A 26,357-nucleotide genomic window follows, 5' to 3' on the forward strand; every position below is an offset into this window, starting at 1 on the left:
TTGAACTGGCTAAGATCCGGTTGAGCCATGGGTGAATTGATTGTAATAGCATGGATTAGACAGAGACCACGCTTGTAGTTGCCATCAAATCATTCCTGGCAGCCGATCGTTCCGCCTCAATCCTCGACCAATATTCCATGGAGAATGAGTCCACTTTCGTAGCGCCAGAAGGTGTATATTCCGTCACCGACGAGCACAAGACACTTGCTTCACAGCTCAACGCAGTCAGCGCAGGCCCCTCTATACACCCCACCCGCGTCAGCAGCGTCGTCGTCAAATTCCCCCCATCCAAACCAGGAGGCGCCCAGACCTTTGCAAATCTCCTGGGAGGCGGAAACAAGGACGCGAAGAAGGACAAGGTCCCCAAGGAGAAGGAGGATGGTGTTAGCCAGTCGAGCAGTGACACAGACGAGCTTGAACCCCAGCCATCCACCTCCCAGGAACACTCGAACGGCACCGAGCAGCACACCATCTTCTCCAATCCATCCTCAACAACAGGGAAGAAGAAGAATGTTACACGGCCGAAACACAACATTCGAACAACATCCTCCACTTTTATCTCTCGGATACAAACCGCCGAGGGTATCTCCAAGACTCTCGGTTCGAAGCAGGGAGACGTTACTTTCCTGTTTTACAATCTCGCCAAAACCTTTAACTGGATAGAGGCAGGGTCAAAAGCAAAGGTACTCTCATACAGTTCTGAACTCATCGAGCTTTCAGTAATCAGTCGAGTCCAGGAACCGCTTTCTCGGATAACTTTCTCTCAGCATCCCACTTGTCATGATGTGAATGCAGCAACGGCGTCGTCGGAGCACCTGGACGTCATTATTGGCTTCGCAACCGGTGACCTGGTCTGGCTAGGTGAGCGCTATGTCTCTCGGTTCAATGCAGGCTAACCCCATGCTTTAGACCCAATCACCTCCCGTTACGGACGTCTCAACAAACAGGGATGCATATCTTCCTCACCATGTACATCAGTGCGATGGGTACCCGCCTCGGGCACACTCTTCCTAGTCTCGCATGCGGATGGCACAATCGTTCTTTACGACAAGGAGCGAGAGGACGGCGTATTCACTCCAAACGACCCATCTTCAATCCCACCTGAAATATCAGCTTCAGAAGATGGTGCCTCATACAAAGAATGGGATCCGCTCGACAATATCTTCGTGTCTATGCCTCCATGGCATCCTCAAACGCTCGGCGGAACCATCACTACGAATAGCAAAAACGAGAAGGATAAAGCAGCCAAGAATCCTGTGAGCCATTGGCGAGTCTCGCGGCGGTCTGTAGTGGGTGAGTCTATGGACGACCAAGTCCTCGTGCGACGGAACCTCACAATTGACATCAACAGATTTCGTGTTCTCTCCAGATGTTAAATATGTGGCTGCGATATCGGAGGACGGCTGTCTCAGGGTGATAGACGCTCTAGCCGAGCAATTGGTGGATTGCTACGCATCATATTTCGGAGCATTATCTTGTGTGGCATGGTCACCAGATGGCCGCTTTATCCTGGTAGGTATCCCCTAGATATGGTCTCAATATCGCTAACTTCCGTCACACAGACGGGAGGCCAGGATGATCTCTTGACAATCGTCTCTCCCTGGGAACAACGCGTCGTAGCCCGATGTCAAGGGCACTCGTCATTCGTCTCAGCTGTTGCATTTGATGATTTGCGAAGTGACGGGAGAACCTATCGCTTCGGGAGTGTTGGGGAAGATAATAAATTAATATTGGTGAGCAACCAGTCGAGTTGGTCATACAGGACATGTCTGAAATAATTTAGTGGGACTTTTCAACCGGTTCCCTGCACCGCCCAAAATTCCATGTACGCATTTCCCTTATCAAGTTATTATGACGCTGAGCTAACATGAAATCTAGGCAACGCATCACCAACGAATGTCCATGTCCTCAAGTCTCTCGCTATCCTTCCGGAGGGATCGATCGGTGCCCTATCTTCCCGGTTTAGGTTCAGCCGGACTCGATAACAATCCACTACCACGCTATCATCCAGCCCCTTCCAGAAACGAAGTCGCTGTAGTCCAACCTGTTTTGGTGAGTTACTGTCTCCCAACGATATATTGCTTCTGACATGGACTATTCCCAGGTAAAGCAACTCGAGGGAGACCTGCTCTCCGCTGTTCAGTTCCTTCCGAAATCCCTGCTTACCTGCACGAAAGTGGGGCACATAAAGCTATGGGTGCGACCATTGGCATTAAAACCTCGATCGAAGGGAGGCAAGGCACAACCTCTACCTGACCTTGCTGACATTGCATGAGTTGCTCGTTTCCTCGTTCCCTCCCGGATGGTATCGAGTGTTCTATCGCTGGCGATACTCCCCATGGACATTGTTATCCACTACTGTACTTCATGTATGTTTACACAGTTCAAAGTTGTACTATGAATATATCAGCCTCTATCAGCCTGCTACTCGGCCTCCATCCTCGGCAACTTGAATGATTACCGCATCAATCGCGCTCGCACCGGCCGGTGAATTGCAGTCGTCCATCGCTCTCTTCTTCCACCGCCATCCCAAATCCCATGAGTCCTGCCCGTCCTAACCTCCACCAACGATGTCAGGCGCAACACCAACACTGATTCCTCGCGTTCCCCATTTCCCTTCCCTGATACCAAGGCCACCGCAGCCACACCCGCGACCACTGGCTAAACGACGGGGGCCATATACAACGCTCAACCAAGTGCGAGATCTTCAGAGGGAAATGGAAGATCTGGATGAAGAGGAGAATGAATTAGAAGAACTCGTGCGTCGACATGCCCTTTGACCGTGTATCGTCACTGAAGCACTGGGTGAATATGGTGTTCTAGGCTGTGAGCGTACATAACAGAGGGTGGAACTGGTACATCCCCATAGGCCGAACGCTCACTCTGCAAGAGGAGAAGAACGATGTATGTGCTGACTATCTATCTTCGCTATCTTCATGCTAAGGACGAATACACCACAACCAGCAAGCCGAGGATGAAGAAGACGGCGAAGAATCCGACACTCAATCTGCCGGGGCATCAAACGACGAGGACGATGGTGAAGGAGACGCGGACGCAGATGGGGAAGGGGAGGCAGAGGGGGACCTATCCGTTGACGTGGATGGGGACATGGAGCCAGAGGAATCGGGAGTGGATTTGGATGCAAGTCTTGAAGACATGGACCACGACATGAATGAGGAAACCTACGAGGAAGTTGGGGACGAAACCGAGGATATCGAGGGTGATAATTCGGATTTTTTGATGTAAGTTTCTCTCAGACTCGTATGGAAAGTGGAAGGTCTGACATTGGTTTAGGAGTGGCTCGCCCGAGTTATGAAGAGGCGCCCGCGTGAGGACTTGATATTCTGGCAGTAAGTTCAAAAATATGGAAAAGAAGTCATGATTCATTGATACATTAGATTCCACGCATATATATCCACAAGATTCTACAGGGCAACGTCGTGGTCACTATCTCACTCAGGTCACATCAAACATCGCCGGAATCATCGTCGAACAAGAATGTCCACAGCGCGTTAGGATTCTTGTATTCGTGGTGGACAATGCTCACAAGCCATCGTTCGTTTGCTACCTTCTGTAGCAACTGCCTCTCTGCAGAGTCTGGATGGTACAAGGACGCCCAGCTGTTCCAAATGTCGTATGCCTCGTCCTACAGCCTATCAGTCAAGCTGTGTTTTCGGCGAGCCTTTCTACGTACCTTCCAAGTTAAAAATGATTCCTTCTCGATGATAGTTGTCTGCTGGATCTCCTGGCCAGGGAACACACCCCATGTGACCGCGTTCCGTCCGTCTTCTGGGACGTTGCTCCTACACTCTCCCTAGTTATACCTGTCAGCAACTAACGTCAGAAGGACAAAATACCCAACCCACGTTGTTGTTTGCCATGAAATAATGCACCCAACCAGCACCTCTCTGTTTGATACGCTGTTCGATGGCTTCCACGTCATGAAAATCGCAGAAGAACTCGACAAAACCTTTCTGGAAGACATAACCAGCTCTAGGGCCCCAGCCAAAGGTTTCATCGCTGGAGCTAATGCCGTCAACAGCGGGTTGAGACCCGACAGTCCACCATCCTCGTTTAGTCAAACGCTCAAGGTGTGGAAGGATGGTTATGGATTCAGGACACAGCTCGGTCGGGGAGAACGGAGTGATTGGGATCTCTGAGTGTAGATGGGCAAGGAAGATGCGGGTGAGGTCGTCGAAAGTCTTGGGATAGCCCCATTGTTGGAGGGCTTCAGCTCTCTACGGGCGACGTCAGGAAAGGCAAACGAGATGGTATAGCACGGTCAAAGACGTACGGAGATACCCAAGCCTCCCGGTCCACCCCAAGGATCCTGGTTGCCGAAAGCGGGACTCTTGAAATCGCCGAAACGGCCGTTTGGGAAGTCATCCCAAGTTGCTGCGTCGTTGAGTTCACCACGGCCAGCTTCAGGCAAGGTTCGAGACACAGTTCCCAGAACTGATGTGGTTAGGACGGATGTAGCCACATTGGTAGCGGACGTCGGGGTGATCAAGAGGTTGGAGTCCAAGGTGTTCTGGCTCAGAGCATCTGGAGAATCCTTGATAATTCAACATCACAATTGGGGGAAATTTGGAAAAACTACTCTTACTGCGATAAGCTTATTTTGGACGGCTGGGACAACTCCCGTTCTCCACTTCAGTTCTTCAAGGACACGTTGGACACTCTTTTCGAGGTTGAGAGTGCAGAAGTGGAAGCCCTGGATCCCGCCCTCATTTCGAAGTCGATGTATTGTTTTCACAGCATACTTCACACCGTAATCCTTCACCAACTGGTCATCGTTCTATAAAAGGGTTAGCGTCGTTTTGGAAAGGGGTAGAGGCCTGGTGTACTTTGATTGGCAAAAGATCAGCTTCCAAGGTCGATGGAACCTTGGTACCGCAGAGTTTTGTCAATCGAGCAAATGTCGCATATGTCTGGATAGGCATTATGCCGGGTATGATTGGGACCGTGATGCCTACAGAAAGTATGAGAGGGATGTGACGCACTAGGTCGAGATTGCTCACCCTTGGCTCTGACCTTCTTTAGCCATTGGAGGAAACGGTCGACATCGTAGAATAGTTGCGTGACAATGAAATCGGCCCCCGCATCCACTTTTGCCTTCAAATGCTCTAGCTCTTCGTCTTCGCTGCAAGTGCTTTCGGTATGTCCATCTGGGTATGCTAAAGGAGGGTTAGGTAGGTTCGGGCGCTTACCGACGAATGGGACCCACCAGCAACACCGATGCAGAAATGAGAAGAGTATTCCTGGGATCCTCGAATATACTTGACAAGGTCGATTGCATGGGTAAATCGTGGATCAGAGGGTATCCATTCTTCTTCGCCTCTAGGAGGATCTGAAGAAACGAGTGAGGAAGAGATCGGCGTCACGGTCGGGGGGCTAAGCACTGACCTCCACGGAGTGCCAATATGGTTTCAATACCGCGGTCCTTCACATCCTGGTCGCAGGTTCAATACAGATTGCATTGCGCAATTGATGGACAGTCACCTTCAAGACATCGTCAATCAGGCCTTGTTCCATGTTGGTGCAGGTTAGATGCAATATGGTGTCGAGACGATGCTGGGACTGGGTGATGCTGGCCAAATCTAGGCTTCGCTCCTTGGTCGAGCCTCCCGCTCCCCATGTTATGCTGATCGCCAGAGGATCCAAAGTAGAAAGTCTTGAGATACGAGCAATCAAGTTCTCCGTTCCCTATGCTGCCATGAGTTGCATCCTCGGACTGTATACTGATTCTCCGTACTTGATCTGTTCTTGGGGGGAAAAACTCGAAAGTGTAGAACGGTTTTGAAGGGTCATGTTCTGCAATTTTCTGTGACAACTTCATTGCTATCGTTGAGGATGTGAGGCCAAGGTCCGAAGAGAAAGACGCTAATTAATATTCGATAATTTCTTTCGATTTGGCCCTGGAGCCCACATGATCAGCCGCCGGTATTACATAATCCATGAAGACCGGGTTATGCGCGCGGTGTCGACGACGAGTCGGAAACCGTGTTGCTTGTGTCTCGAAATCCAATACTCTCTGTCTCTTGTCTTCCTAAAGTATACCCAGTCCAACATGGCAGACTCTTCAGCAGCTTCTCCGTCTACAGATTTCTCGTCAGCGCCCCCTAAACGGACCAAGATCGTGTTGCTGGGAGATCAGAGTGTTGGAAAGACGAGTTTGATTACAAGGTATAGTCCTGGCGTCGTCGTGTACCGGGTTCACTGAGAAAGGCGCCTTATAAGATTCATGTACGATACATTTGATAACACATACCAGGCAACAATAGGCATCGATTTCTTGAGCAAAACCATGTATCTCGAGGACCGGACAGTGCGCCTTCAGCTCTGGGACACCGCTGGCCAGGTCAGTGCTCCTACGGTTCAAGCTGACTTTCGGCTTGCTCACAGACATAACGCAGGAAAGGTTTAGGTCTCTCATCCCCTCGTACATTCGAGATTCCTCCGTCGCCATCGTCGTCTTCGACATCACTAGTGCGTCTCCACGTTCCCAGCAATCGGCAATACACGTATAACGGGGATGGATATACTTTACACAGACCGCCAGTCATTCTTGTCAACGACCAAGTGGATAGACGACGTACGGTCGGAACGAGGGAACGACGTTATCATCGTCCTCGTCGGCAACAAAGCTGACCTTTCGGACAAGAGGTGGGCCACATTACTCGTACCCGCTACAAGGCGAGCTAATGTAAGGCCAGACAAGTAACGGTGGAAGAAGCCACGACTAAAGCTACGCAACTGAACATCATGTTCATGGAGACATCAGCAAAGGCAGGCCATAACGTGAAAAGCTTGTTTAAGAAGATTGCCATGTCCTTGCCTGGGATGGAGAAGGATGCAACTGCGGAGGCCAACACAAGTATGATACCTTGTTCTATAATATAACGCTGATGCTGACGGTACCCCAGAAATCGACGTCTCAACACCAACGGCTGCAGAAGTACCAGAGGCATCACAGTGCAATTGCTGATCGCTCGATACCATTGGTTTGTATAGTATATTGGACGGGATTGCTGAGCAGTTTGATCCGCCGTTTCTTATTGATTTCTTCTGATTATTATACATTGTGCATCTTTGTGCAATCTACCCTCTGTTCATCGTGTTACCAGCACCCCGCGGGTTGGCATCCGTAAAACGCGCCCATTTCTCATCCTTCTGTCGCTTTTCCTCCGCTTTCAGCTCTCCTTCAGCAGTTCCATCCATCTCAGCTGCAAGCGCAAGTTCCTCTTTGGATGTTGGTTTGTTCTCCGACGCAGGGCTGGAGAGGAAGGGGTGTCAGTAGTGGAGATGGAGCATGGAGGTAAAATGGCATACCCTCCACCGGTGATAATATTCCCCCGCTCCTGTTCAATCTTCAAGTATTCGTCAACGGTCATCGTAGGGAGATTGTGATCAGGTCCAAACACAGTCGCTTGAAGCCTCGCACGTTCTCCAGCGTCCGATGGGAGGATGGTAAATGGTCGGAGAACCTATTGAAATAGATATGAAAGCGAGTGATGTTGATTTTCAGTTTATACTTACCTTGCCGCTAGAGTCGAGGAGGGGACCTTTGCCATCAGGTCCTCCCGTGGGGCGAGGGGCATCTAATCTCCACAGTGCGGCCTCTTCCTGTCGCATTTTAATCCTGTCATCCTGGCTCATTGCCTCAGCAGTGAGAATTGGTGATGGGGGTGCCATCTTGAGCATTTCTATCTCCCTCTCTAGCATCTCTGTCTGTGTTTGAGCCTGGGCGTACAGGAGCCGCAGAACGATGAGGGTGGTCTCTCGCAAGATTTCATCCGTTTCAGGGTCCAATTCCTTCTCTTCTTTTGGCTGGGCTGCTGTCGGAAGGAGGGATGCAATCAAGTCAAAGTCGGACTGGAAGCTATCGGTTTCTGGAGCTTTTTGGGATTGCCGTTTCCTCAGCGCCTGTCGCACGATAAGCCTCTGAAAGTCACTGTCGACGTGCAGACATACCTCTATCCTCCCTTTGAGTTCTTTCTCTTTCTTGAACTGGTTGATCTTGAGCTCTCTGAGTCTGGCGGGATCTCTGACTTCGTTAGCTTTCTTCGAGTAGAGTTCACGCTCGGTTTCAGGGACTATTTCGTATGTCTCCAGTAGTGATATGAAGCTCTTCATGTATTGCTGTATACTAGTAGAATCAGCCTCCTTCTCGGAATAAAGGAAGGAATACGACGCACGAGAGCTTGAGCAATTGATTCCAGTCGTTCACCCCGACCGTCCTTCCTCAGCCTACTTTGCGCCTCTGCAAGAGTCCATGGTAGAGAGACATAAACCAAATCCCGTGTTGCAATGTCTTCTACTGTCTCATTAGGACTGAATATCGCTAGGTTGACGATTTCTGAGTGAATCCGTTTTAGATCGCTGTAGCTTTTTGAGATCAAATCCTATAGGGGGTTATGTTGAGAGATGCAATGTCATTTACGAAGCAGCTGAACGTACAGGGCCAGCATCCGTTCCTGGGGGTAGGTTAATAGCCTTGGACAAGTTCCCAAGAGCCGAGGAATACAGTGTTGCGAGCGGTAGTGTTTGTGACATGGGAGGCAGATGGAAAGCTTGTCTTCCGAGTGATCATGACGCACTCAGCGGTGCTTTCCCGGATCGGCCTCCGTAACTCCATTTACATACTTCCGGCCGTGAATGAACGGCGCTGTCCGGAGGCAAAGAGTCAATGGCCCCAAGACGATGGTTCTTGAGCAAAGGTTGACTACAACACCCCGCTGTCAGCGTCCAATGATGTCTTCTAACATTTCAGACTTGTGGGCCATTTCTGCGCGTCTTATGAACGAGCCGAATCACAAGGAGCCAAGGTAATGCCGTGCCTCGTTGGCATCACTGGGCCAGCAGCCTGTTGCATAAAGAGTGGGTAACGGCCAGAATACACCGCTTACCACCAGCGCTCTTCCGCACTACGTTCGACTTTGCCTTCCCTGCTTCATGTTACTGGCACTGTAATCTTCGAGCTTACCTCTCCACACACTCTTTTACTTCTCTCTCTACTTTCACATTTACTCAACCGACCCTCAATGCTGGATCAAACGTGGCTCGTCGCTATCTTTCAAGTCTTGACATTGACGCAAACTGTCGTTGGATATCGCTGGCCTTCACCTCAATATGACGCCCTCGAAGGCCTTCTGTACGAAGGAAGAAGGAGAGACGGATCTAACCTTGCTTCTATCCAGCATCCTTGCAAGAATAGACCTGGATCACGGGCTTCTATAGGAGCGGAATGGCTTCGTTTGGTCCGTTTGACGCTTCGTTCTGTTGAGATCATGTCACTGACTCGTGCTTCGTTAGGCCTACCACGACGTTGCAACGCATAACATTGAAACAGGGACCGGTGGATTGGATGCTTCAATAGCCTTCGAGCTGGACAGAGCCGAGGTTCGTTAACTGGTTTATCGCCCTCCAAGTTTGAACTGAGCCAGTACTAGAACTTTGGCAATGGGATGCACGAATCAATTGAAGATTTTGAAACCTTTCCCAGCAAATACATTTCCAGTGCGTTTTGTTCATTTCCTAGTTTCGAATGGCCCTCTAACGTTGCTATGCCAGGAGCGGACGTGATAGCAATCGGAACCATCCTCGGAGTCGCCTCTTGTGGAGGTCCAATCATTCCCTTTAGAGGAGGACGTATCGACGCTCTCTCTGCCGACGTGGCTGGGGTGCCAGAACCACACCAAGACCTCGAGACACATACAGAGATCTTCCGCCGCCAAGGATTTAGTCAAGAAGAAATGATCGGCCTGGTCGCTTGTGGACACACCATGGGTGGTGTGCGAAGCTCGGATTTCCCTGATATAGTTCCTCCCCAAGATGACTCCGAACGTTTTGCGGATTTCGATGACACCCATGAATTCGACAACGATGTGTGAGTTCATGCCAACAGGTCTTTAGTAGCCTTCAACTAAACAAAGAACAGAGTCGTGAAGTATATCGACGGGACAACCCAGAATCCTCTCGTAGTGCATGCGAATATGACCCTCAACTCTGACTTGCGGATATTTGAAAGCGACGGCAATGCTACGATGCGGAGGTACGCAGCCATCCTTTCATACCTCTTCGTCACTGACAATGCCTCTAGGCTCGCTTCCCCTGAAGACTTTTCCTCAACCTGCGGTACATTGTTGGAAAAAATGCTCAATGTCGTCCCTTCGAATGTTGTCCTTACGGAGGAAATTACCATGTTGCCTGTCAAGGTCACCGACGCGCACTTGACCATTGAGAATGAGCAACTCGTTTTCAAGGCATCCCTGCGAGTGAGTGCTGCCACATGTGAATCATGATGAATGACCAAAAGTTGTTGACCCTGTGAAGATTGCCCAACCCATATCAGCGCCCAACAAGAACAGGCTGGTTAAGATCTTTTGGTGTGATCGTTATGGTGCCAACAAGGACTGCGAAAATAGAACTGGGAAGACTGCAGGGGTCGCATCAAGTCCCAGGATCGACGACCCCCAAGTCTCGCCCCTCACATTTAGGGCTGGATTCCAGTTTGTCCACTACGACTTTATCGTCCCCATCGATACCGAGGAGTCGCTCTCAAAGTTCTGGTTCGAGGTGGATGAAAAGGACGGAACCAAGCCGAAGCGACACGACAACGACGGCGAAGGTTATGTTTTGCAGCAGGACAACGTGATTTACGTACCTCGACTCAGCTCCATCTCTTTCAACCGGGAGGACCGCACCCAAAAGACTTATTATATCACCGCCGGTGTACGTACTTCCAATACATTGACCCTAGCTGTCTCTGACTCCATTCTTTTAGGTCAAGAGTGGTGCATCTCCTTCGCGGGTCTATATGTCTGCTTTCGATAGTGCAACAGATGCATTTAGCACAATTATAGATGAAGACGTCGACATGGCGCTCAACGAGACACTTCCGTCCGCTGCTGGATATACTTTCTATTCAGCAAGCATAGAATCTCCAGGAACCCAGCTTACTGTCGATCTACATGCAGTGATCGACGGTGAAACGTATACTGAAGACTACATGCAGACCTTCTTTGTTGCAGGAAGGACTCCGTCCACGAAACCAACCAACGTCACCATCGTCGACATCGTACCCCCCACTAAAGATTTGGACAGTTCTGCAACTGCCAACATTCTATCCCTGGACATTATTATTGGACTGTTAGCTCTTTCGGCGTTTATCTTCTAGTATTTACGTACATGGACTATATGGACACTAGTAGTATAGTAGTCAATATCATTCAGTTTCTTACAATTCCGGTGCAATCAGGGAGCGGCATGGACTAGATGAAATGACTGTCACGTGACATGTCAATTCCCATCAGACGCGTCGCGGCCCCATTAAACGCGGCGCAGCCTTTGCTTCAAACCGTCACCGCTGCGTCTCGACGACGATAACATTGGTATAAGTAAGGGCTATCTCCCCTATGAAACGCAACGCTCCCGAAACGGTGGACTCAAGGTCCTCAAAGCGGCTCAAGGCAGGCTCCAGTAAAGAGGACGACGACGCCAACTTCCAACCCCTGCTCGCGCGATGTCCCAGGGATCTGGTGACATTAGCCGCCCAAGGCAAAAAGTTACCAAAGCCTCCAGGTCATCTTCGAGGCACCATAGTTCGAAAGCTGAACACGACCGTGCCAAAGGATAGACTCTTCCTCATAAAGGTCCCTGTCTTGACCACCAAGACGAGACAGCAGCTGCAATTCGAAGTGTTGTTCCGAAGCCGTGTGCAAGGCGATCTTGACTCGCTCAATTCTCTCAAGGCGGGGGACGAGGTTCTCCTCTCGCTCAAGGGCGCGTCGGCGCCAGCGGCTGCACAGGCACACTCAGAGCCCTTCCGACTCACTTATCACACCGGATTCCATCTCAAATGGAAGGGCCGAGAATTTAACACATGGAATGGTACGGGTACGTGGCTCCGCCCTTGCTCAATGCACCGACTGAAGTGCTACCTCAGTGAAGCAATCCTCGTCCAGCCCAGTTAAGGAACCAGAGGAGCACTCCCCGCAGTTGACGAAGAGGCAACAACGACTGTTGCGACGGCAGCAAAAGGAAGATAACGACCCCTCGGAAGGGCCGTGCGCAACAAAGGATGGACCCGGCCGACAGGAAACCCCAGTAAAGGAGGAAATGCACAGTCAACCTATCCCGCCACCTCGATCTCCAGGACCCCCAGCGCCGAGCGAGGCGCAGCAGCGTCCTGTTGACCATCTTGAAAGTAACACCGAGACCATGGCACTTTTGAAGTCATTGGTAAGCTTCTCGAACGCCGGTTTTTATAAAACCCAACTAAACCATTAAAGGGCTATACTACTCTGAAAAAAGCCGTTGCTAAATCGGCTGTGAGCTATGGTGACCTGATAGGTGTGGTCGTCGGATGCAGAGAACTTCGTCAGTCATCGCGTGGAGATGGAGGTAAGTGACGGTCTGCATATCCCTCTTTATGTCCTGAAGGCTCTCCAGACTGGAATAGGCAGATACGGATAGTTGATCCGTCAATGGTGGACGAGGACGACATCTTGTCTATCAAAGGCTTCGGGGTGATCTTGTTCGCAAACCAGAAAGAATTCCTTCCCGACCCCATCGTCGGCGACGTGCTTGTCCTTCATCATATCAGAGTGGGTTACTTCTCTCGCCTCCTTGGCATGACTTACTCATCGGTGCTGTTGCAGCTATCGAACAACCATTTGCCAGCCGTTGGCAACAGGAGCGGTGGCTTCCGCTGGGCTCTTTACTCTGGAAACGGTTTTCACCATGGAGTAAACAGTGTGACTGTGCTTACAGAAGGTGCTTCCACGCCCATGTTCCACCCCCCACAGAGTCACGTCGCCGCCGCCGCTGCACTGAAAGAGTGGTGGGCTGGAGTCGAATCCAAGCAGAACGATGAACTAGATAAATCGAGGGTTTCCGATCCAAGCATCTCAGTGCAACTCGGAAGGCCAATGCGGCAGCATCGATTGATCAGCGAAGTAACTCCAGAAACAGAGCCAGACGGCTACTTTGACTGCACAGTCGAGGTAGGTGCTGGCTCTTCCGGGTGGTGGGCATGGTGATACATGTGGCGAAACAGGTCCTTCATCACTTCAAGAATGATAACGGTATCCTGACGCTTCACGTCACCGACTATACTCGAAATCCACGAACACACGCCTCACAGGCGGACTGGTGCCCCAACGGGCTATCGGAATACGTTTTGAAAATCGAAGTTTGGGATGACGAGGGCACTGCCACATGGGCGGAAAAGGCCCGCTTAGAGGGAAAGCTCTCTTACTGCAAACTCTCCAACGTGAAAATGAGGCTCAGTGCAGGCAACTACTTTGAAGGAAAGCTGAGAGAGCGCAAGATCATTGCATTCGATGAAGATTCTCACGACAGCCGTCTCAAGGCGCTACTCAGGTAACATATACCTTTCTCCTCCCTCACCACAATCTGACCACACATCGTCTACAGTCGAAAGGCAGAATTCAACAAGGTCCATCGTGAGGCGGAAACCGAGTACGAGGATCGATTGCTCAGCGATGCTATTCCAGAACAGTTCTTTAACTGCGTTGTGGAGGTTCGATGGTTTGCCTGTTACCCGATTCTTTCTGACATCCCTGCAGGTTCTCCATGTAGAGATTCCTGACACCAGTAAGACAGTGTTTGTCTACGTGACAGATTATACTCGGCGCCTGGACCTAGACCTGTCCAACGACGAATGGGCCAAAAACCTCAAGGGCATGGTTGTGATGGTCAAACTTCAAGACCAACAAGCAGATAGAGCACGGTTGAAGATTGTAAAGCCAGGGGCCTATTATCAATTTCGGAAGCTCCGTTTAAGAGCTCGACGGCTTCATGGGACTTTGGGAGGCTCCCAAGCTCTGATACAACAGTTGGGGAACAATAGTCCTTTGGTGGAAGACCTACTGAGGCAAGTGCGACGACAGGATCCTTCCCAGTGCCAGCTAATGGATAACCCAGACGAAAGAGAGAAATTCAGGGAAAATCAAGTTGGCTTCCCAATAGTCGACTCGGGGAAATCCGTTCCAGCACAGCAAAGTTGCCTCGAAAACATCGCGTCTATGCCAAAATACTAGGCTACCAACCAAAGAAGTTGGAGAATGCCATTTATCAGTGGTGCTCACATTGTAAAAAGGAGTAAGTGCGCTTTTTTTTTTTTTTTTTTTTTTACATCGTTAACATGGTTAGTGTGGACTGGCTGCGCATGAGATGCTTCGACTGCGAGGCTAAGCCTGACTTCGTTTCTCGGTTAACATTGCTTATCGAAGACGAGGCGGGGGATAAGGCGTATGTGAACGTCCCTCTGGAGGTGAGAAGGACAGTTCGAACCTTCCAATTAATCTAACTAGGTCAAATAGGCGGAGCTGTTTGGTGGCATCGACCGTCACAGTTTGATAGGCGGGGGTATCAATTTGGAATTCGAGCGGCGGGTAAATATCTTGACCACTCCCCAGGACGACCTATTTCATGCCCTGGTCTTAGTCGCCTGGAAGGACGACAACGAGGCCCTGATGCTTGCCCTAGAGAATGTCAAATGTTGACTCAGCATGTCGTGCATACCTGGTGAATCTCTTCACCCTCTCAGCTTCGTCTCTGTATTTCTACATTGACATGAAAACAAGGCTGAAGCACAAATCGTTGTGATTGAAGTAAAATGAAGAGCGGAAGTGGATGTCTAGCCTTTAGGTATGGTATGTGAGTAGTAGAGGAAGTATCCGGTACTGTACTAAGCACGTTGATACCAGTGCCCAGCTGATCCACTTTCCTCATACTTAGGGTCCGATTTTGCCTTGGCGGGCTTCCTCTAGCCTAAGCAAGAGATAAGTATAGGGACCCGACGCACCCCATCTTTCTTGAAACCTGTATACAGACTACAGATTTTCCTGCCCGTACCAATCCGTCGTCGGGAAAAGCGACGCCAGGTAACGGACCCCTCCTGAAGGGCCATAAGCGTCGTAACGACCCACACAGCCCTCCACCGTCGAGGGACACGATGACGGACGGGCGTCTATTTCATATTCGGCCAGCACCCCTCTTGAGTCCAGGAACCAAATTTCCGACAATTCATCCGTTTTTCCTAATGCTCTATAGTAAGCCCCCTACCGCACCAGTCATCGGCGCCCTTCCACGTCTGCCCAACGAGCAAAAGCCTTCCTCCAAACCTGATTTTTCTATCAAAGCCCTCCATGTTTTATTGAACCCGAAACACTCAGTACTAGGCTCCCATAATCAAAGCTAAGACTACTTGTACGGGATGCCTGTAAACCACCAATCAGCACCCGTATATAAAGTGAGCAAACGAAGATCGTCATACCATTTTGTAACCGTTGAAACTCATCATAGGCCGTGCTTCGAACATTCTCATGCGCATTCCGAATTACCCCCATCATGTAGTCAGCGGCTTGTCGTTCACTCAGTGAGAGGGTAAAACGATCACGGAGTCTGCGAATCGTTGGCTCTCCTTTGAATGAAGGCAGGCCCGTGTCAAGCATGAGTTGGACTGTGTCGACAATCTGAGCCGCATACGGTCTAATCGCCAAGAAAGCCTTAACAGTCAAGCTCTGGAAGAGTTGATACCCTTGGGAATAGCGACCACCCATCAACTGTACCATTTCATGGTTCAGTTTGAATGAGTTTGGCTCGAACTTGACACCCTGCAATACTTCAATTCAGAATCCTGTTTGAAAAAGAAGATGACTCACTCCGGGTCGTAAGATCAGCGCAACCAGGGTAAGATAAGCGCACGCAGCTTTTATGCAAAGTAATACTCATCTATGTCAAATAGAAAACCGAAATCTAGTGTGCGGTGATGAGACATGGCCGAACGCTGACCCAGGAATTAGCTTACCGATGTGCACGATGTGCCCTTCCCCGTCGATCATGATGTTGCCGTTGTGTCGATCCTTTATCTGAAGGATGTAGCACGCAACAGAATACGCAGCCATGGATTGAATAAAGTTGAGTCTGGCTTTCTGGAAAGACACCGTATTCTCCCCGCCATATTTGGCGACAAAGAATCCCATGAGGTCGTTGACTTTGGCCCTCCCCATCTCATCACGGGAAGTTGCATTTGGGACAACGTCAATGACGCCGCACTGGAACAGTGTTAGCGGTGGCGGGCTAGAAAACAATTTCATACTCACGCCAGGCGCTGTAGCGGTCACGCGATAAGGGAACAGATACAGTGTGAGGCCAATGGATTCAAAGATGTTCTTGAACATTGCGATGACTTGGAGAGCCAACACGTCTTGACGACAATCATCGCCAACCTTGAAGATAGCCTGTTGCCAGACATCGTACTCTTCCATGGTTTCAATTCCTCCGTCCCCGTCCAACAGTGAATCGGGGTCAGAATTAACCACCACCCGCTCTTTGCGCACCTTGAAAGTGGCCATGAAGGGTGCCTATAACTGCATCAGCGACTGACTACAGCTCTTGCAAATCACTTGCCTTAGCGTGGCTTTGCAAGGGTCGCCCCGACTTCTTATCAATGTCCACAACAACACCGTCAGGATTACTGGGAAGGTAGACGCCCACGTCGACGACGATCTTCGCCATCTCTTCGTCGATTTTAGCCTTCTTTTCCGGTTTGGTCTTCTTGATAAATGGTTTGAGTTTCCCAGAGATCGAAGTGACTTCATTGAAGAAAGTAAATTCACGGTCGTAGAAAGAGCGAGCTTCCCCAGATAGAGAATCGACAACCAGCGCGGTCATTTCGTCGAGTTTCGGTTTCATTGGGTCCTCCTAAGTGACTTCGTTAGACTCGGTCCCGATGATAGAAGCGCATTCCGCACGATTTCTGCTGCGTCGTCCTTGTAACAATTTGCCTTCATATTCCAGATGATTTGATGACAGAACAATTGGGAAATCTTGGCTGTCTCAAAGATGAAGCGAGCGACGTAACCTAACCGTACTGTGAGTCCGATACAGGTGGCTGATGCAACGAGACACACCCAGGTCGTCATATCGCAGTGCTTGTACCACTTGCGGGATGAAGAAAAAGGTCAACTCCACAGGATGTTGGGCCATTACGCGGTTAGCATATTGCAGGAGCATCGGATCGTTGTTGTATCGCCGCTCAAAGAATGTATTCGCTATGATTGGCGGGACTGGGGCCCAGAGCAGAAGGTGCTAGTTGAATATTAGAACTTATTTTATCCGCCAAAAGACATTGAGACTCACGCGAAGATCCTTTCGAACAGCGGGATCAAGTCTATCACCAAGAAGGACGAGAAGCGCCTCGGGCACATCCAAAACGGAAGTTGTACCCGTACGCACAAGTCTACCAACTTCGTGGCGGACACCAGCGTATTGGAAACGCTCCTGGAAGAAGATAGCAACAGCGGGGTCGACTTGCCAGATGGTTCTTATAACCTTTGCCCATGATGCCTTTAAAGATGTTCACTTCGTGATCTTGGATTGTGTCACAGAGGATCGCACCTCCAAGATTGTACGTTCAGTGGTTCCAATGAAATCCATCCCTTTCTTAGGGTCGCTGAGTGGGTTGTTCCATACTGACAAGCGAGCCAGTTCGTCTTCGCAAAGGAGCTTCAGGGGAAGACTGAGGGTATGCATTCGGTCCGTGTAATCTGCGACAAATCAGCACGAGTACTTCGAAGACACCTGTACTTACAGGCTGCACGGGACATGAGTTGAACAGGGGACAAGCTTGAAATAGCAGGCGCCCCGCGGACAGAATCCGAATGAAGATAAGCCAAAAACTCAGAGCAAACTTTGACATCAGCGTCCACTTGAACTCGGTTTGCACCGAAAGAGACCCTGCAATGGAGTCTGAGCAAAGAACGAGATCAGAACTGTCGGGACACACCGAGGGCGAACAGCAAACCATGAATATGCCGTTTTGTAAAGACTCTCACGGAGAAGGTTCTCGCAGTAGGAGTCCAGGTAACAACCCCTCAGAGTCTCAAAGCCGAATAATAGGAGCGAAAATCGAATCTCTCGCGCCAAAGCATGAGTACTTGGCAACTGTTAGTCACTGCGAATGCTAGGAAGCGGAGCATGTACCTTAGCGACTTGCATGCATACGCTGTTCGAAGAACCAGTTGCTGAGTGAGAAGCAGAATGGCAGGACGGTGGTATCTTGACGCTTGGAGACGACTGAAAAGCATTTGCAAGACAAGCCTATGGGGGGACAAGACACGGTGAGCGTGGCTCGAAGCACGGTCGATCGTTTCCTTGTTCGTTGGACTATAGCTGATGGGGTGATAGAAAGGATCGTGGTAGCTTGACTAGGTTAGCACTAGGCCAACTCTCAACAAAGGATGATGGATCTTACTCGAGCATTGCTCCAAAGATCCCTCTCTGGTGCACGATCGTGTCTGTCCAGGCGGCCACGAGCTCACCCATGAGGGCCACCTCTATGTGGGGATTTTCAGCAATCAGCCAAGTCCAGACTTCCACTGCAGCAGCGATTGAAGCTGGTGTTGAAACGGTGAATGGCAGCAACACAAGATGATGCAAGAGTTCACGGTCATATGTAGCCTTAAAATGAGTGTCAGTGGGATCATGAGTTAAGTGGGCTTGAAGAGCCGGACCTCCTTCTCCGATATTAAAACAGCAGCACCCCGGTACAACAATCTGCGAAGGTCGTGGACAGTCAACACGCTTTTCTTGCCTTTAATTTCCCGAGTTGCCCTGCTCATATCCCGTCTCAGGGACTCGACAACTGAAGCTGAAGCTGTTTGGGGAGGTGGATTTGCCAGTTTGTCCGGCGCTGTTTCCCAATTTAGCAGGGTTGGCAACGAGACATTCAAAACTTACAGGTTGATATTCTGACGCCGGCGGCTTCGCCTGCGTAATACCCTTTGACAGCTATTTGGCTTGCGAGGGTTTTCGAACCATCCAGGGGCCATGGAGAGAGACTGGTCAGGGACACTTCGATATAATCAGCAAGGGAGTGGACCGTGACAGAGGGCGTATACCTAGTTGTCGGTGAACAGGGCCGATAGCTTTTGCAAACTGTTCTGCGAGGGAGGCACCAAGTTCCGCCGCTTCAATGCTTGGGGAGGGTCGATTGACGGCAAGGTATTTCTATGGTATAGTCTGGTCAGAAAAGAAGACCGAAAACAAGCGAGACCCGTACCTGAAGCGTCGAGTGCAATTCCATGGGGGCCCTGTCGAGGGCTAATTTCAGCCACGTGCTTGCTAATTGCTTTAGCTGGCCCAGGATCTCATTTCGAACTTGATAGATGTCCGTCAGTTGTAGCGTGATATTACACCGGTCCGAATGATACTCGTAAACAGGGTTATACTGGAGAAGGGTCAGCCTTCGCCTGTATAATCTGTATGAGAACGTACCTCGTCCCAGAATTCATTCTCGCACGCTTTTTGGAGTAAGGTCATCACTTCCAGGATCGCGAAAACGAGTCGAGGGTCACACATCAGGGAAGGGAAAGACGTGATCAATCTGTTCAGATATTTGGAGGCTATCTCCCTCGCTTGTTGGATGCGGTGAGTACTAGCAACTAAAAGCTTTTGCAGTTCCTCGGACAAATATTCGGGCATGGATTGCTGAGCAGCCTTGACGTTGAGGTCGCCGATGCATCCTCTGATCACCTTTAAAAGGATCAGTATATCGAGTAGTCATGGTCCAGGGCGAGTACTGACATTTTCTGCGATTGCATCCATACACGCACTGAGCCCTTGGTGTTTGTTCAGACTGTCGTTGATGAAGTACGAGATCAAGGAAGAGGGGCGGCCAGCGGCAGATCGCATACTTTCGATGTCGTACATCGACAAGATGAAGATAGCTTGGCCAGCCGAAAGGTATCGGATCTCGCTGTATCGCAGCGGGATGTACTTGGTCAAAAGAGCGCGGTGCTTGGAGATAACCTGGATGGGGTTTAATAGAGGTTATTGAGTCGGGATAGGAATTCACTGACCGTTTGAGCAAACTCTTGCCTAATCACCGAGTTGTACTCCACGTCGCTGGCAATGGCATCAAGCGACTCTTCGACGACCATGGACGGCGTTTTCAGCGCAATCCTTGCCAATGCGGGTCTTAGCCAGTCAAGGGCAGTGCTTTCTTGGTTATCCATGTGCGTGAAGTCAAATAGGACGCAGAGGAACCAGGTATTGCGGAAGAGCGTCACGATTTCTTTCGATGCATCTTCGTGCGGATTGAAGTCTGCGTGGGTAAGCAAAGCGTCGACTGGGAGCAAAAGGGAAGCGAGTTGCTCGACCATATCATCGATCTAGAGATGGCGTTGGAGAATGAAGTCCGGGACAAAAAGTATCTCATACCTTGAGCTCCATATTTTGAGCTTTGGAGTGTTGAATAGCTACGCCTTTGTCGCCGAACAGGGTCAGGAGCTCGATGAGATAGGTTTCGTACAATTCTGGCCGACGATGGAGTTCTTGAGCGAGGCGGGTCTGAGCTGCTAGAACCTTTGGCCGAGTTGGCTTCGTCACAGGTACCAGTTCAAATTGACGCACCATATTGTTCGAAAAACGCGGGTCGTCGGGATTAGCAGATCGATTGATAGCTGAAAACACTCGAACAATGTCCACGAATGCATTTCTTGGTGCTATTAAGGCAAGGTCGACCAGGTTGTATGCTATGGCAGCTTCCACAGTCGGTTCCGCGGAGCGTAGTCGCTGTAGCAGCATTGAGATTGTTAGCCTCGTCACCTACAGCAACCGGCGTGAGCAAATTGTCTTTCGAACAGAGGAAAGGAGCCGACCTCTTCCATCTGGAATTCAAGAGCCAGCCTCGTTACTACCGAGATGGTGCTAATGCCGATCAGTCGCTTTTCGTCTTCAGAGAGGCCGTGTAAACCAGACTGCAGAGAGTGGAGAGTCTTGTGGGTATCCCCGACGAAGTCCCCTTTGACATCGAACAGACTCGCATCGTAGACTTCTTTACTTGTCGCAGCGATGTAGTTCAGAAGAGAATACATGTTGGACATGATGAGATCATCTCCTGGGGCCAACTGAAAGTACGTCAATAGTCAATTTCCCCGCGGCCAGTGCTTGACTTTACCTTGATGCATAATGCCAGACATTTGGCAGCGGCAGCCAGTGGGGGCGGTGCCCGAGTCTCTGAAGCAAACTCGAATTCAAATAGAGGAAGAGGGGAAGTGACAAACTTCCGAAGCTGAGTGGTCATGTCGGCAGCGATGGCCGGGAAGCTTAAAAGATGGTGAGGGTACTGGACTGTGTTTCAGACATCTGAGCCAACCTTCGAACAAGGACTGTAGTAGACTTCAAGGCTGCCTCCTGGACAAGATTGTCAGAGATGGGCGATGTATTGCTCAAAAGAAGTAGGATCCGAGAGTGAAGGTGCTCGTCCAACTCTCGAAGAGCGATGCAGCAAACTGAAGCAAGTTTCTGGAGCATAGATTCAGCGGACATCATGGATGGGTGAAGTGGCTAACTGACCAGACTCTCAGCCATAGTTTCCCAAGCGTAAATGTCGATTGATGGATCAACCCTCATGGCTTCAATCTGGACAAGGAGATCAGTGAAGCACTGCATGGAATAAGCGACTCCGGCCCTCAATGTTGACTTGGTGTTGTCGTCAACCTGAAGCTCGAGGGCAGGGTTGCGGGATAGAGCAAGCCACGCTTTGTTGGCCGCCGCTGCCTCTGTTACAGTGGCCCGATTGACCACGGGCTCTGTCATAGTCTGAGCCAGGACAGTCCATTCTATTTCCAGAATGCAGCAGATCAGGAAGTATCCGCTAACCGGTCGTCCTTGAGCAGTGTATCGAGCCAAGAATGCCTGCGCGTAGAAGATCTCCTCCGTGTCGAGACCGTCTTTGTGAATGATGTCTGCACAAAGTTGATTAAGCCGGGTAATGGCAGACGCAGAGCAAAGTCTCTGCAGTCCGAGAGTAAGGGTATTCCAATGCGACAGTGTCCACGTGTAGGATGTGGAGATGAGGGCTCGGTACAGGCCATGGATTGCAGGGAACAGTTGGGTGAGAATGATAAACGCTAGAGAGTAGGTTTAATATCTTGTCATTGATGCTACCATACAAACTTGCCCACCTGTAGACGAAGCGATACTGTCGACCACCTGATCAACAAACTGGAATATGGCTGTCGTCGCTTGCGCTGCATGTTCTGGGTGCTCGCACGAAAGTCGAAGTAGAGCAGAGATCGTAGAAAAGACTAGCTGGTCCGCTAACGCCCAATCTAGATCTGACGTGAGTTCCCCAAGCGATCACAAACTCTGAAAGAACCGCACCATGCCACGAAAGCGATGGATCGAAGTCAATGAATGGGATATCGCGCAAGATATCGAGCAATGCTGCCATGATCGATTCGATTGACTGGCCCAGCTGGATAGCAGGAAAGTTGACGACCAGTTCCCCAAAAGCAATGTTGCAATGAACACGGGAAGCGCTCTGTACGTCGGAGTACATCAACCTTGGTCACTGGTGTGACATGAATTGGACAAATCCGCACCATGTAGACCCTCGTTGTTGGTTCAGGGCACCCTTCTGCGGAGACTTCAGAGACATCTCTGGTCTGGACTTTGGATATGATCAAGTCCTTGGACGAATCTTGTCCTGGGGTATCATCTTGTTTGGACGCGAGCTCTGAGAGGATCCTCTGGTGGATATTGAACTCCAAGCTAGAGAACTGGACTGAGTGAATTGGACACAAATATCTCTATGACCAGGCTCACCAGTCCATAGTGATACTCTTTCCAAATGGTTACGCTTTGTCCACAAGGTCGAGAATAAGTACTGGGGTAGGTGGTATCCAAAATGTCGAAGTCGCTGGCGGGAGCCAAGGTCCACACGCAATTCCGATGACGCGAAAGTTCGGCGGCTTTAATCAGGGACAAACAACACGTCAACAAAACAAAACGCGGGCTCACTGTTCAGTTGTTCACTTTCCTACTTTCCCCCTATTCACCTAAATCTGTGCTGAAAACTTGTAGAAAACAAACAAAATGGCCAAGGAGAAAGTCGTTAAGAATACGAGAAACGCGAACAAGGGACATGCCAAAGGCAAAAGCGTTGACAGTGTCAACGATTTGCTTGGGATAGTCGACGACACCAATGAGATGTACATTTCACTCTCTCCAAGAACTGTGACCTCTAATTTGCAGCTCGATGCTAATGATCCTTCCTGAATATATGTACAGCAGCAATAAAGAGATAATTCGAAGACTAAGAGCGGATGCCCGTGAGTAAGCTCCGCGATGCTCGCTCATCGCAATACTCAATTCCCAGAAGAAGCAAAACAGGCAGCAGCGACCAAGAAAGCGTCGAATGTGTTTGCTACGAAAAAGGACGCCATTTACTCTGACGCTAGGAAACGAGGGGCTGAAATCTCGCAGAGTGGAACGCAGCACATGTACGTATATTCAGTTGGTTCCTCCCTCAATGTCTACAAGGGATCGTGTAGAGAAGAAGCAAAGGAACGTCTCAGAGCTATGAAGGCTCAGGAAATCACCTTGGACAAACATTCTCTGCAGTATGAATCCTTAACTCGCCATGTAGAGGCAAGTACCTGGACTTTTAACGAAATGACAAATGAACTGACACTGATACAGGAAGCCTTTGAAAGTTTCCGCGACGCATATCCTCCTTTGTTTAGGGAACTGGGACCGCGTCGGTCGGAGACGATAGAGGCGGCGAGCCGGGCTGGTACGTTCGTATTACACGTATGTCACAACTAGTGCTGAGCGCCCCTCTAGTTAAAAGCAACAAAGGCCGCAGAGATAATGCAATGCAGCAAGTGTTTCGCGACGCTGGAGCAAGGATTCGTGAGGCAAAGGAGAACGAGAAGGTATGTTCCAGTGATTGGCAATAAAGTAAGATGACACTCACCAGGCGCCGACGAAGGTCAATACGGACGCATCCGCGTTGAGGAAGCATTTGAAATTATTGCTCAGATTCTAGTGACATTGTAGCGAATAAAAATACTATTCTACATGCGCTACTGTTCATGAGTAAAGCGGCCTATTAGACCCCTGCTCTATGGAAACACGGGCGGCACTTACGAGCTCAGAAACCGATCTTGATATGAAGTCGCCAGATTCGTCTTCATCTTCCAGCGATCGAGCGTTGGGCCTGTGGGAATCCAGTGAGAAGTATTCGGCCAAGAATACTCTCAAAATCAAATTCCATCGTCGCATAGTAGGGATGTCCAAGGCGGAGGCATCATCCTTAGGGAGTGTCAGCAGGACATCGGGGATTGGGGGCTCGTGCTTACCTTAATTGTATGCCACACCCGGGGGAATGGTTCTGTGATGATATGCAGCACGCTCACTCCCCTCTGGAGGAAGGGAACGTGGTCGTCGCCAATATAGCCCATGTTGGTCATTCCCTTTCTTCGCTTCATAAAATAGCTCGTCCATTTCCCTGGTGCCATGGATTTCTCCTCGCCATATTCGAATGCACCCATTTCTCCGAGCCTCTCCTCCACAGCTACCATGGCGTCGAAGAGCCAGGCAGTGTCAAGGAAGTATGACCGGATCAACGGTTGCTTGGCCCCCAGCAAATCCAGAAGAATGAAGTGTTCAATGGTGGATATTTCAGTTGTCGCGTCGTTCATCAATCGCCGTTTCTGGTGAGGTTGAATGTAGGTCGACGCCCATTTTTCTGCAAGATGGCTATTCCGGCTATTAGAGCGCAGGTTGGGCGAGACCGGCGAACAGACTCACCGGGAACCATAGATGGAGTCGGTGTCCGTCCAATCAAGGAAAGCCTCTTCGCCGTCAAAGAAAACCAGTTGAAGAGTCAGGTCTCCAATGTCATCCTCCTCGTAGTCTGCATCCTTCATTGCTTTCATTCTTTTTTCCAAGAACGGATTGAGAGCTTCGGCAACATCCAGCATCATAGCACACGGGGCAGCTGAGTCGGTAGCACCCAGGAACTGTCGAGAGTCAGACAATATCAGTTAGGCTGATAACCAAACCCACCTGGTTTTCAGGATAGTTTGGAAAGTATTTGCTATCAAAATGAGCGGATAGCACCAGCCTCCGCGATGCCTTGGGATCCTTGGTTGCAATCACATTGGCCATCTTCTTCTTGCCAATCGGCGTGTCGGCGACAAACTCGTCAGTCTCCACATGCCAGTCCAAGGCCTTGAGTGTTGAGATGAGATAGTTCCGAACGAAGGTGTTGTTTTGTGTGCCCGCTGGTAGCTGTCATTTAGCATGCACACTCTAGAACAGCAGGCGCCGGTGACCTACGTGCTCTGGGAATGAGGATTTTCGAAAGGTGAGAGGAAGGGTCCCTCGGGTCGATGTTCTTGACTGGGTCCGGCTTTTTCAAAAGCACCTCCAGTCCCTCAGCAGATAGCGGTTCCAGGGACCTCTCTCCGAGGATGGAAGCCTGCAAGGAGTATTGGGAGAACCACAGGAGCGCTAGGCATGATGTCCAAACCCAGTTGGTTGCTGACCGGAAAGCAACCATGGCGTATCCGTAAGTATGTGTCGGACGTTTCCAGCCCAGATGAATGTCGAGGAAAAGAAACGCACAGTGCAGCGCACACGGACGTGTCCAATTAACCCGGTAGCCATCACCGCCATCAGCAATCTTAATTACCCCCGATCTCACCAACCTCGAACAGGTTGGCCTCCATCGACGACCACCATGGCGATATTCGGGCTGTGGGTATGGGTTAGATCTGAGCCATGTCACTGCACCACACTCACAATTGCCTTCTAGATCATTAACAAAGCCGGCGGTCTGGTTTACCAGCGCAATTTTGCAGGTTCGCTTCCCTGTACTGGTACAATGGAATGCTGCAACAATTCACGACAGACGGGCTCGCTCAGCTGACATCGAACGAGTACCTTGTTTTGGCGGGAACTCTGCACGGTATCCACGCAATTACGAGTAGACTTTCGCCAATGGGACCGAGCTCTGGTGCTCAGGTCATCGAAGGAGAGACATTCAAAATGACCATCTTCTTAACAGCGACCGGTGAGTTCGAGCGTCCATCAGCGACTATGTAGATATCTAATGCACAGCACCCAGGTACAAAATTTGTACTTTTGACATCTCTAAACGAAAGCATCGCCGAAATCCTCTTGCAACGCATTTACGAAGCATACGCCGACTCCGTCATGAAGAACCCATTCCACACACCGGAAATGCCTATCAGGAGCGACGGATTCGAATCTCGTGTGACTGCAATCATTGGAACTGGGCAATAAAGCTCCTGAAACCGACCACCCGATGATTCGATGCTACAGACAGCGGTCATCGCGGCCCTGCTGCTCTCGCCTCGTCTCTCGCCCGGCCCTGGGGAACGTTCTTAGAGTATAGAAATACTCTCTTCTGGCGACCAAGCCTTACTCTTTGACAAAGTTGCTCCTCTGCAGACATGTGCTCAATACTACTTGATGGGCTGTACCTCAACGAGCTTAATTCCAAACGA

The 26,357-nt window shown here is 50.1% G+C and overlaps 12 protein-coding genes across 12 annotated transcripts; 8 read left to right on the forward strand and 4 right to left on the reverse strand.

The window, feature by feature from the left end:
• Window positions 1–137: 137 nt before the first annotated feature.
• On the forward strand, window positions 138–2,275 carry CC1G_01196 (catabolite repression protein creC; the record flags this gene model as incomplete). Its single annotated transcript, XM_001833082.2, has 7 exons — window positions 138–861; window positions 910–1,293; window positions 1,352–1,512; window positions 1,563–1,733; window positions 1,784–1,825; window positions 1,879–2,052; window positions 2,105–2,275. 7 exons carry the CDS (start codon window positions 138–140, stop codon window positions 2,273–2,275), a joined length of 1,827 nt encoding a protein of 608 aa, XP_001833134.2.
• Window positions 2,276–2,570: 295 nt separating this feature from the next.
• On the forward strand, window positions 2,571–3,316 carry CC1G_01197 (hypothetical protein; the record flags this gene model as incomplete). Its single annotated transcript, XM_001833083.1, has 4 exons — window positions 2,571–2,759; window positions 2,824–2,904; window positions 2,965–3,242; window positions 3,295–3,316. 4 exons carry the CDS (start codon window positions 2,571–2,573, stop codon window positions 3,314–3,316), a joined length of 570 nt encoding a protein of 189 aa, XP_001833135.1.
• Window positions 3,317–3,466: 150 nt separating this feature from the next.
• Window positions 3,467–5,535, reverse strand: CC1G_01198 (methylenetetrahydrofolate reductase; the record flags this gene model as incomplete). The annotated part of the gene is made up of 10 exons (XM_001833084.2): window positions 3,467–3,646; window positions 3,695–3,814; window positions 3,867–4,238; window positions 4,295–4,555; window positions 4,607–4,798; window positions 4,848–4,972; window positions 5,022–5,177; window positions 5,228–5,350; window positions 5,407–5,452; window positions 5,503–5,535. 10 exons carry the CDS (start codon window positions 5,533–5,535, stop codon window positions 3,467–3,469), a joined length of 1,608 nt encoding a protein of 535 aa, XP_001833136.2.
• A 487-nt stretch (window positions 5,536–6,022) lies between these two features.
• On the forward strand, window positions 6,023–6,988 carry CC1G_01199 (ryh1; the record flags this gene model as incomplete). The annotated part of the gene is made up of 6 exons (XM_001833085.2): window positions 6,023–6,186; window positions 6,241–6,361; window positions 6,417–6,489; window positions 6,555–6,666; window positions 6,717–6,877; window positions 6,927–6,988. The coding sequence occupies exons 1-6, from the start codon at window positions 6,071–6,073 to the stop codon at window positions 6,986–6,988; spliced, it is 645 nt and encodes a 214-aa protein (XP_001833137.2). The 5' UTR covers window positions 6,023–6,070.
• A 113-nt stretch (window positions 6,989–7,101) lies between these two features.
• Window positions 7,102–8,556, reverse strand: CC1G_01200 (serine/threonine protein phosphatase PP2A-associated protein; the record flags this gene model as incomplete). The annotated part of the gene is made up of 6 exons (XM_001833086.1): window positions 7,102–7,276; window positions 7,333–7,487; window positions 7,540–7,926; window positions 7,975–8,142; window positions 8,199–8,405; window positions 8,461–8,556. 6 exons carry the CDS (start codon window positions 8,554–8,556, stop codon window positions 7,102–7,104), a joined length of 1,188 nt encoding a protein of 395 aa, XP_001833138.1.
• Window positions 8,557–9,044: 488 nt separating this feature from the next.
• CC1G_01201 (hypothetical protein) lies at window positions 9,045–11,179 on the forward strand (the record flags this gene model as incomplete). The annotated part of the gene is made up of 8 exons (XM_001833087.2): window positions 9,045–9,260; window positions 9,316–9,402; window positions 9,453–9,519; window positions 9,574–9,889; window positions 9,941–10,054; window positions 10,103–10,277; window positions 10,336–10,734; window positions 10,787–11,179. The coding sequence occupies 8 exons, from the start codon at window positions 9,045–9,047 to the stop codon at window positions 11,177–11,179; spliced, it is 1,767 nt and encodes a 588-aa protein (XP_001833139.2).
• A 238-nt stretch (window positions 11,180–11,417) lies between these two features.
• On the forward strand, window positions 11,418–14,531 carry CC1G_01202 (hypothetical protein; the record flags this gene model as incomplete). Its single annotated transcript, XM_001833088.2, has 9 exons — window positions 11,418–11,898; window positions 11,948–12,243; window positions 12,294–12,405; window positions 12,454–12,608; window positions 12,663–13,007; window positions 13,061–13,386; window positions 13,441–13,546; window positions 13,593–13,766; window positions 14,349–14,531. The coding sequence occupies 9 exons, from the start codon at window positions 11,418–11,420 to the stop codon at window positions 14,529–14,531; spliced, it is 2,178 nt and encodes a 725-aa protein (XP_001833140.2).
• A 700-nt stretch (window positions 14,532–15,231) lies between these two features.
• Window positions 15,232–22,652, reverse strand: CC1G_13883 (atypical/PIKK/PI4K protein kinase; the record flags this gene model as incomplete). Its single annotated transcript, XM_002911801.1, has 31 exons — window positions 15,232–15,248; window positions 15,305–15,644; window positions 15,693–15,739; window positions 15,839–16,085; window positions 16,134–16,394; window positions 16,528–16,734; window positions 16,785–16,903; window positions 16,944–17,121; window positions 17,173–17,379; window positions 17,431–17,579; window positions 17,624–17,769; window positions 17,819–17,968; window positions 18,016–18,204; window positions 18,287–18,492; window positions 18,546–18,724; window positions 18,772–18,885; window positions 18,933–19,041; window positions 19,094–19,261; window positions 19,309–19,566; window positions 19,618–19,842; window positions 19,893–20,204; window positions 20,254–20,397; window positions 20,446–20,640; window positions 20,694–20,942; window positions 20,993–21,140; window positions 21,191–21,339; window positions 21,391–21,947; window positions 22,002–22,041; window positions 22,091–22,360; window positions 22,422–22,590; window positions 22,645–22,652. The coding sequence occupies 31 exons, from the start codon at window positions 22,650–22,652 to the stop codon at window positions 15,232–15,234; spliced, it is 5,757 nt and encodes a 1,918-aa protein (XP_002911847.1).
• Window positions 22,653–22,914: 262 nt separating this feature from the next.
• On the forward strand, window positions 22,915–23,097 carry CC1G_13884 (hypothetical protein; the record flags this gene model as incomplete). The annotated part of the gene is made up of 1 exon (XM_002911802.1): window positions 22,915–23,097. One exon carries the CDS (start codon window positions 22,915–22,917, stop codon window positions 23,095–23,097), a length of 183 nt encoding a protein of 60 aa, XP_002911848.1.
• Window positions 23,098–23,166: 69 nt separating this feature from the next.
• CC1G_13885 (hypothetical protein) lies at window positions 23,167–23,869 on the forward strand (the record flags this gene model as incomplete). Its single annotated transcript, XM_002911803.1, has 5 exons — window positions 23,167–23,321; window positions 23,373–23,463; window positions 23,521–23,614; window positions 23,665–23,756; window positions 23,813–23,869. The coding sequence occupies 5 exons, from the start codon at window positions 23,167–23,169 to the stop codon at window positions 23,867–23,869; spliced, it is 489 nt and encodes a 162-aa protein (XP_002911849.1).
• A 28-nt stretch (window positions 23,870–23,897) lies between these two features.
• CC1G_13886 (glutaminyl-peptide cyclotransferase-like protein) lies at window positions 23,898–25,387 on the reverse strand (the record flags this gene model as incomplete). The annotated part of the gene is made up of 6 exons (XM_001833092.1): window positions 23,898–23,906; window positions 23,971–24,135; window positions 24,183–24,582; window positions 24,634–24,845; window positions 24,892–25,109; window positions 25,165–25,387. 6 exons carry the CDS (start codon window positions 25,385–25,387, stop codon window positions 23,898–23,900), a joined length of 1,227 nt encoding a protein of 408 aa, XP_001833144.1.
• Window positions 25,388–25,567: 180 nt separating this feature from the next.
• On the forward strand, window positions 25,568–26,133 carry CC1G_13887 (TRAPP complex subunit Trs23; the record flags this gene model as incomplete). Its single annotated transcript, XM_001833093.1, has 4 exons — window positions 25,568–25,588; window positions 25,643–25,688; window positions 25,739–25,900; window positions 25,955–26,133. The coding sequence occupies 4 exons, from the start codon at window positions 25,568–25,570 to the stop codon at window positions 26,131–26,133; spliced, it is 408 nt and encodes a 135-aa protein (XP_001833145.1).
• Between the last annotated feature and the right edge of the window lie 224 nt (window positions 26,134–26,357).

The sequence above is a fragment of the Coprinopsis cinerea genome, assembly GCF_000182895.1.
Source record: "Coprinopsis cinerea okayama7#130 chromosome 2 map unlocalized cont3.2, whole genome shotgun sequence".
Lineage (NCBI taxonomy): Eukaryota > Fungi > Basidiomycota > Agaricomycetes > Agaricales > Psathyrellaceae > Coprinopsis > Coprinopsis cinerea.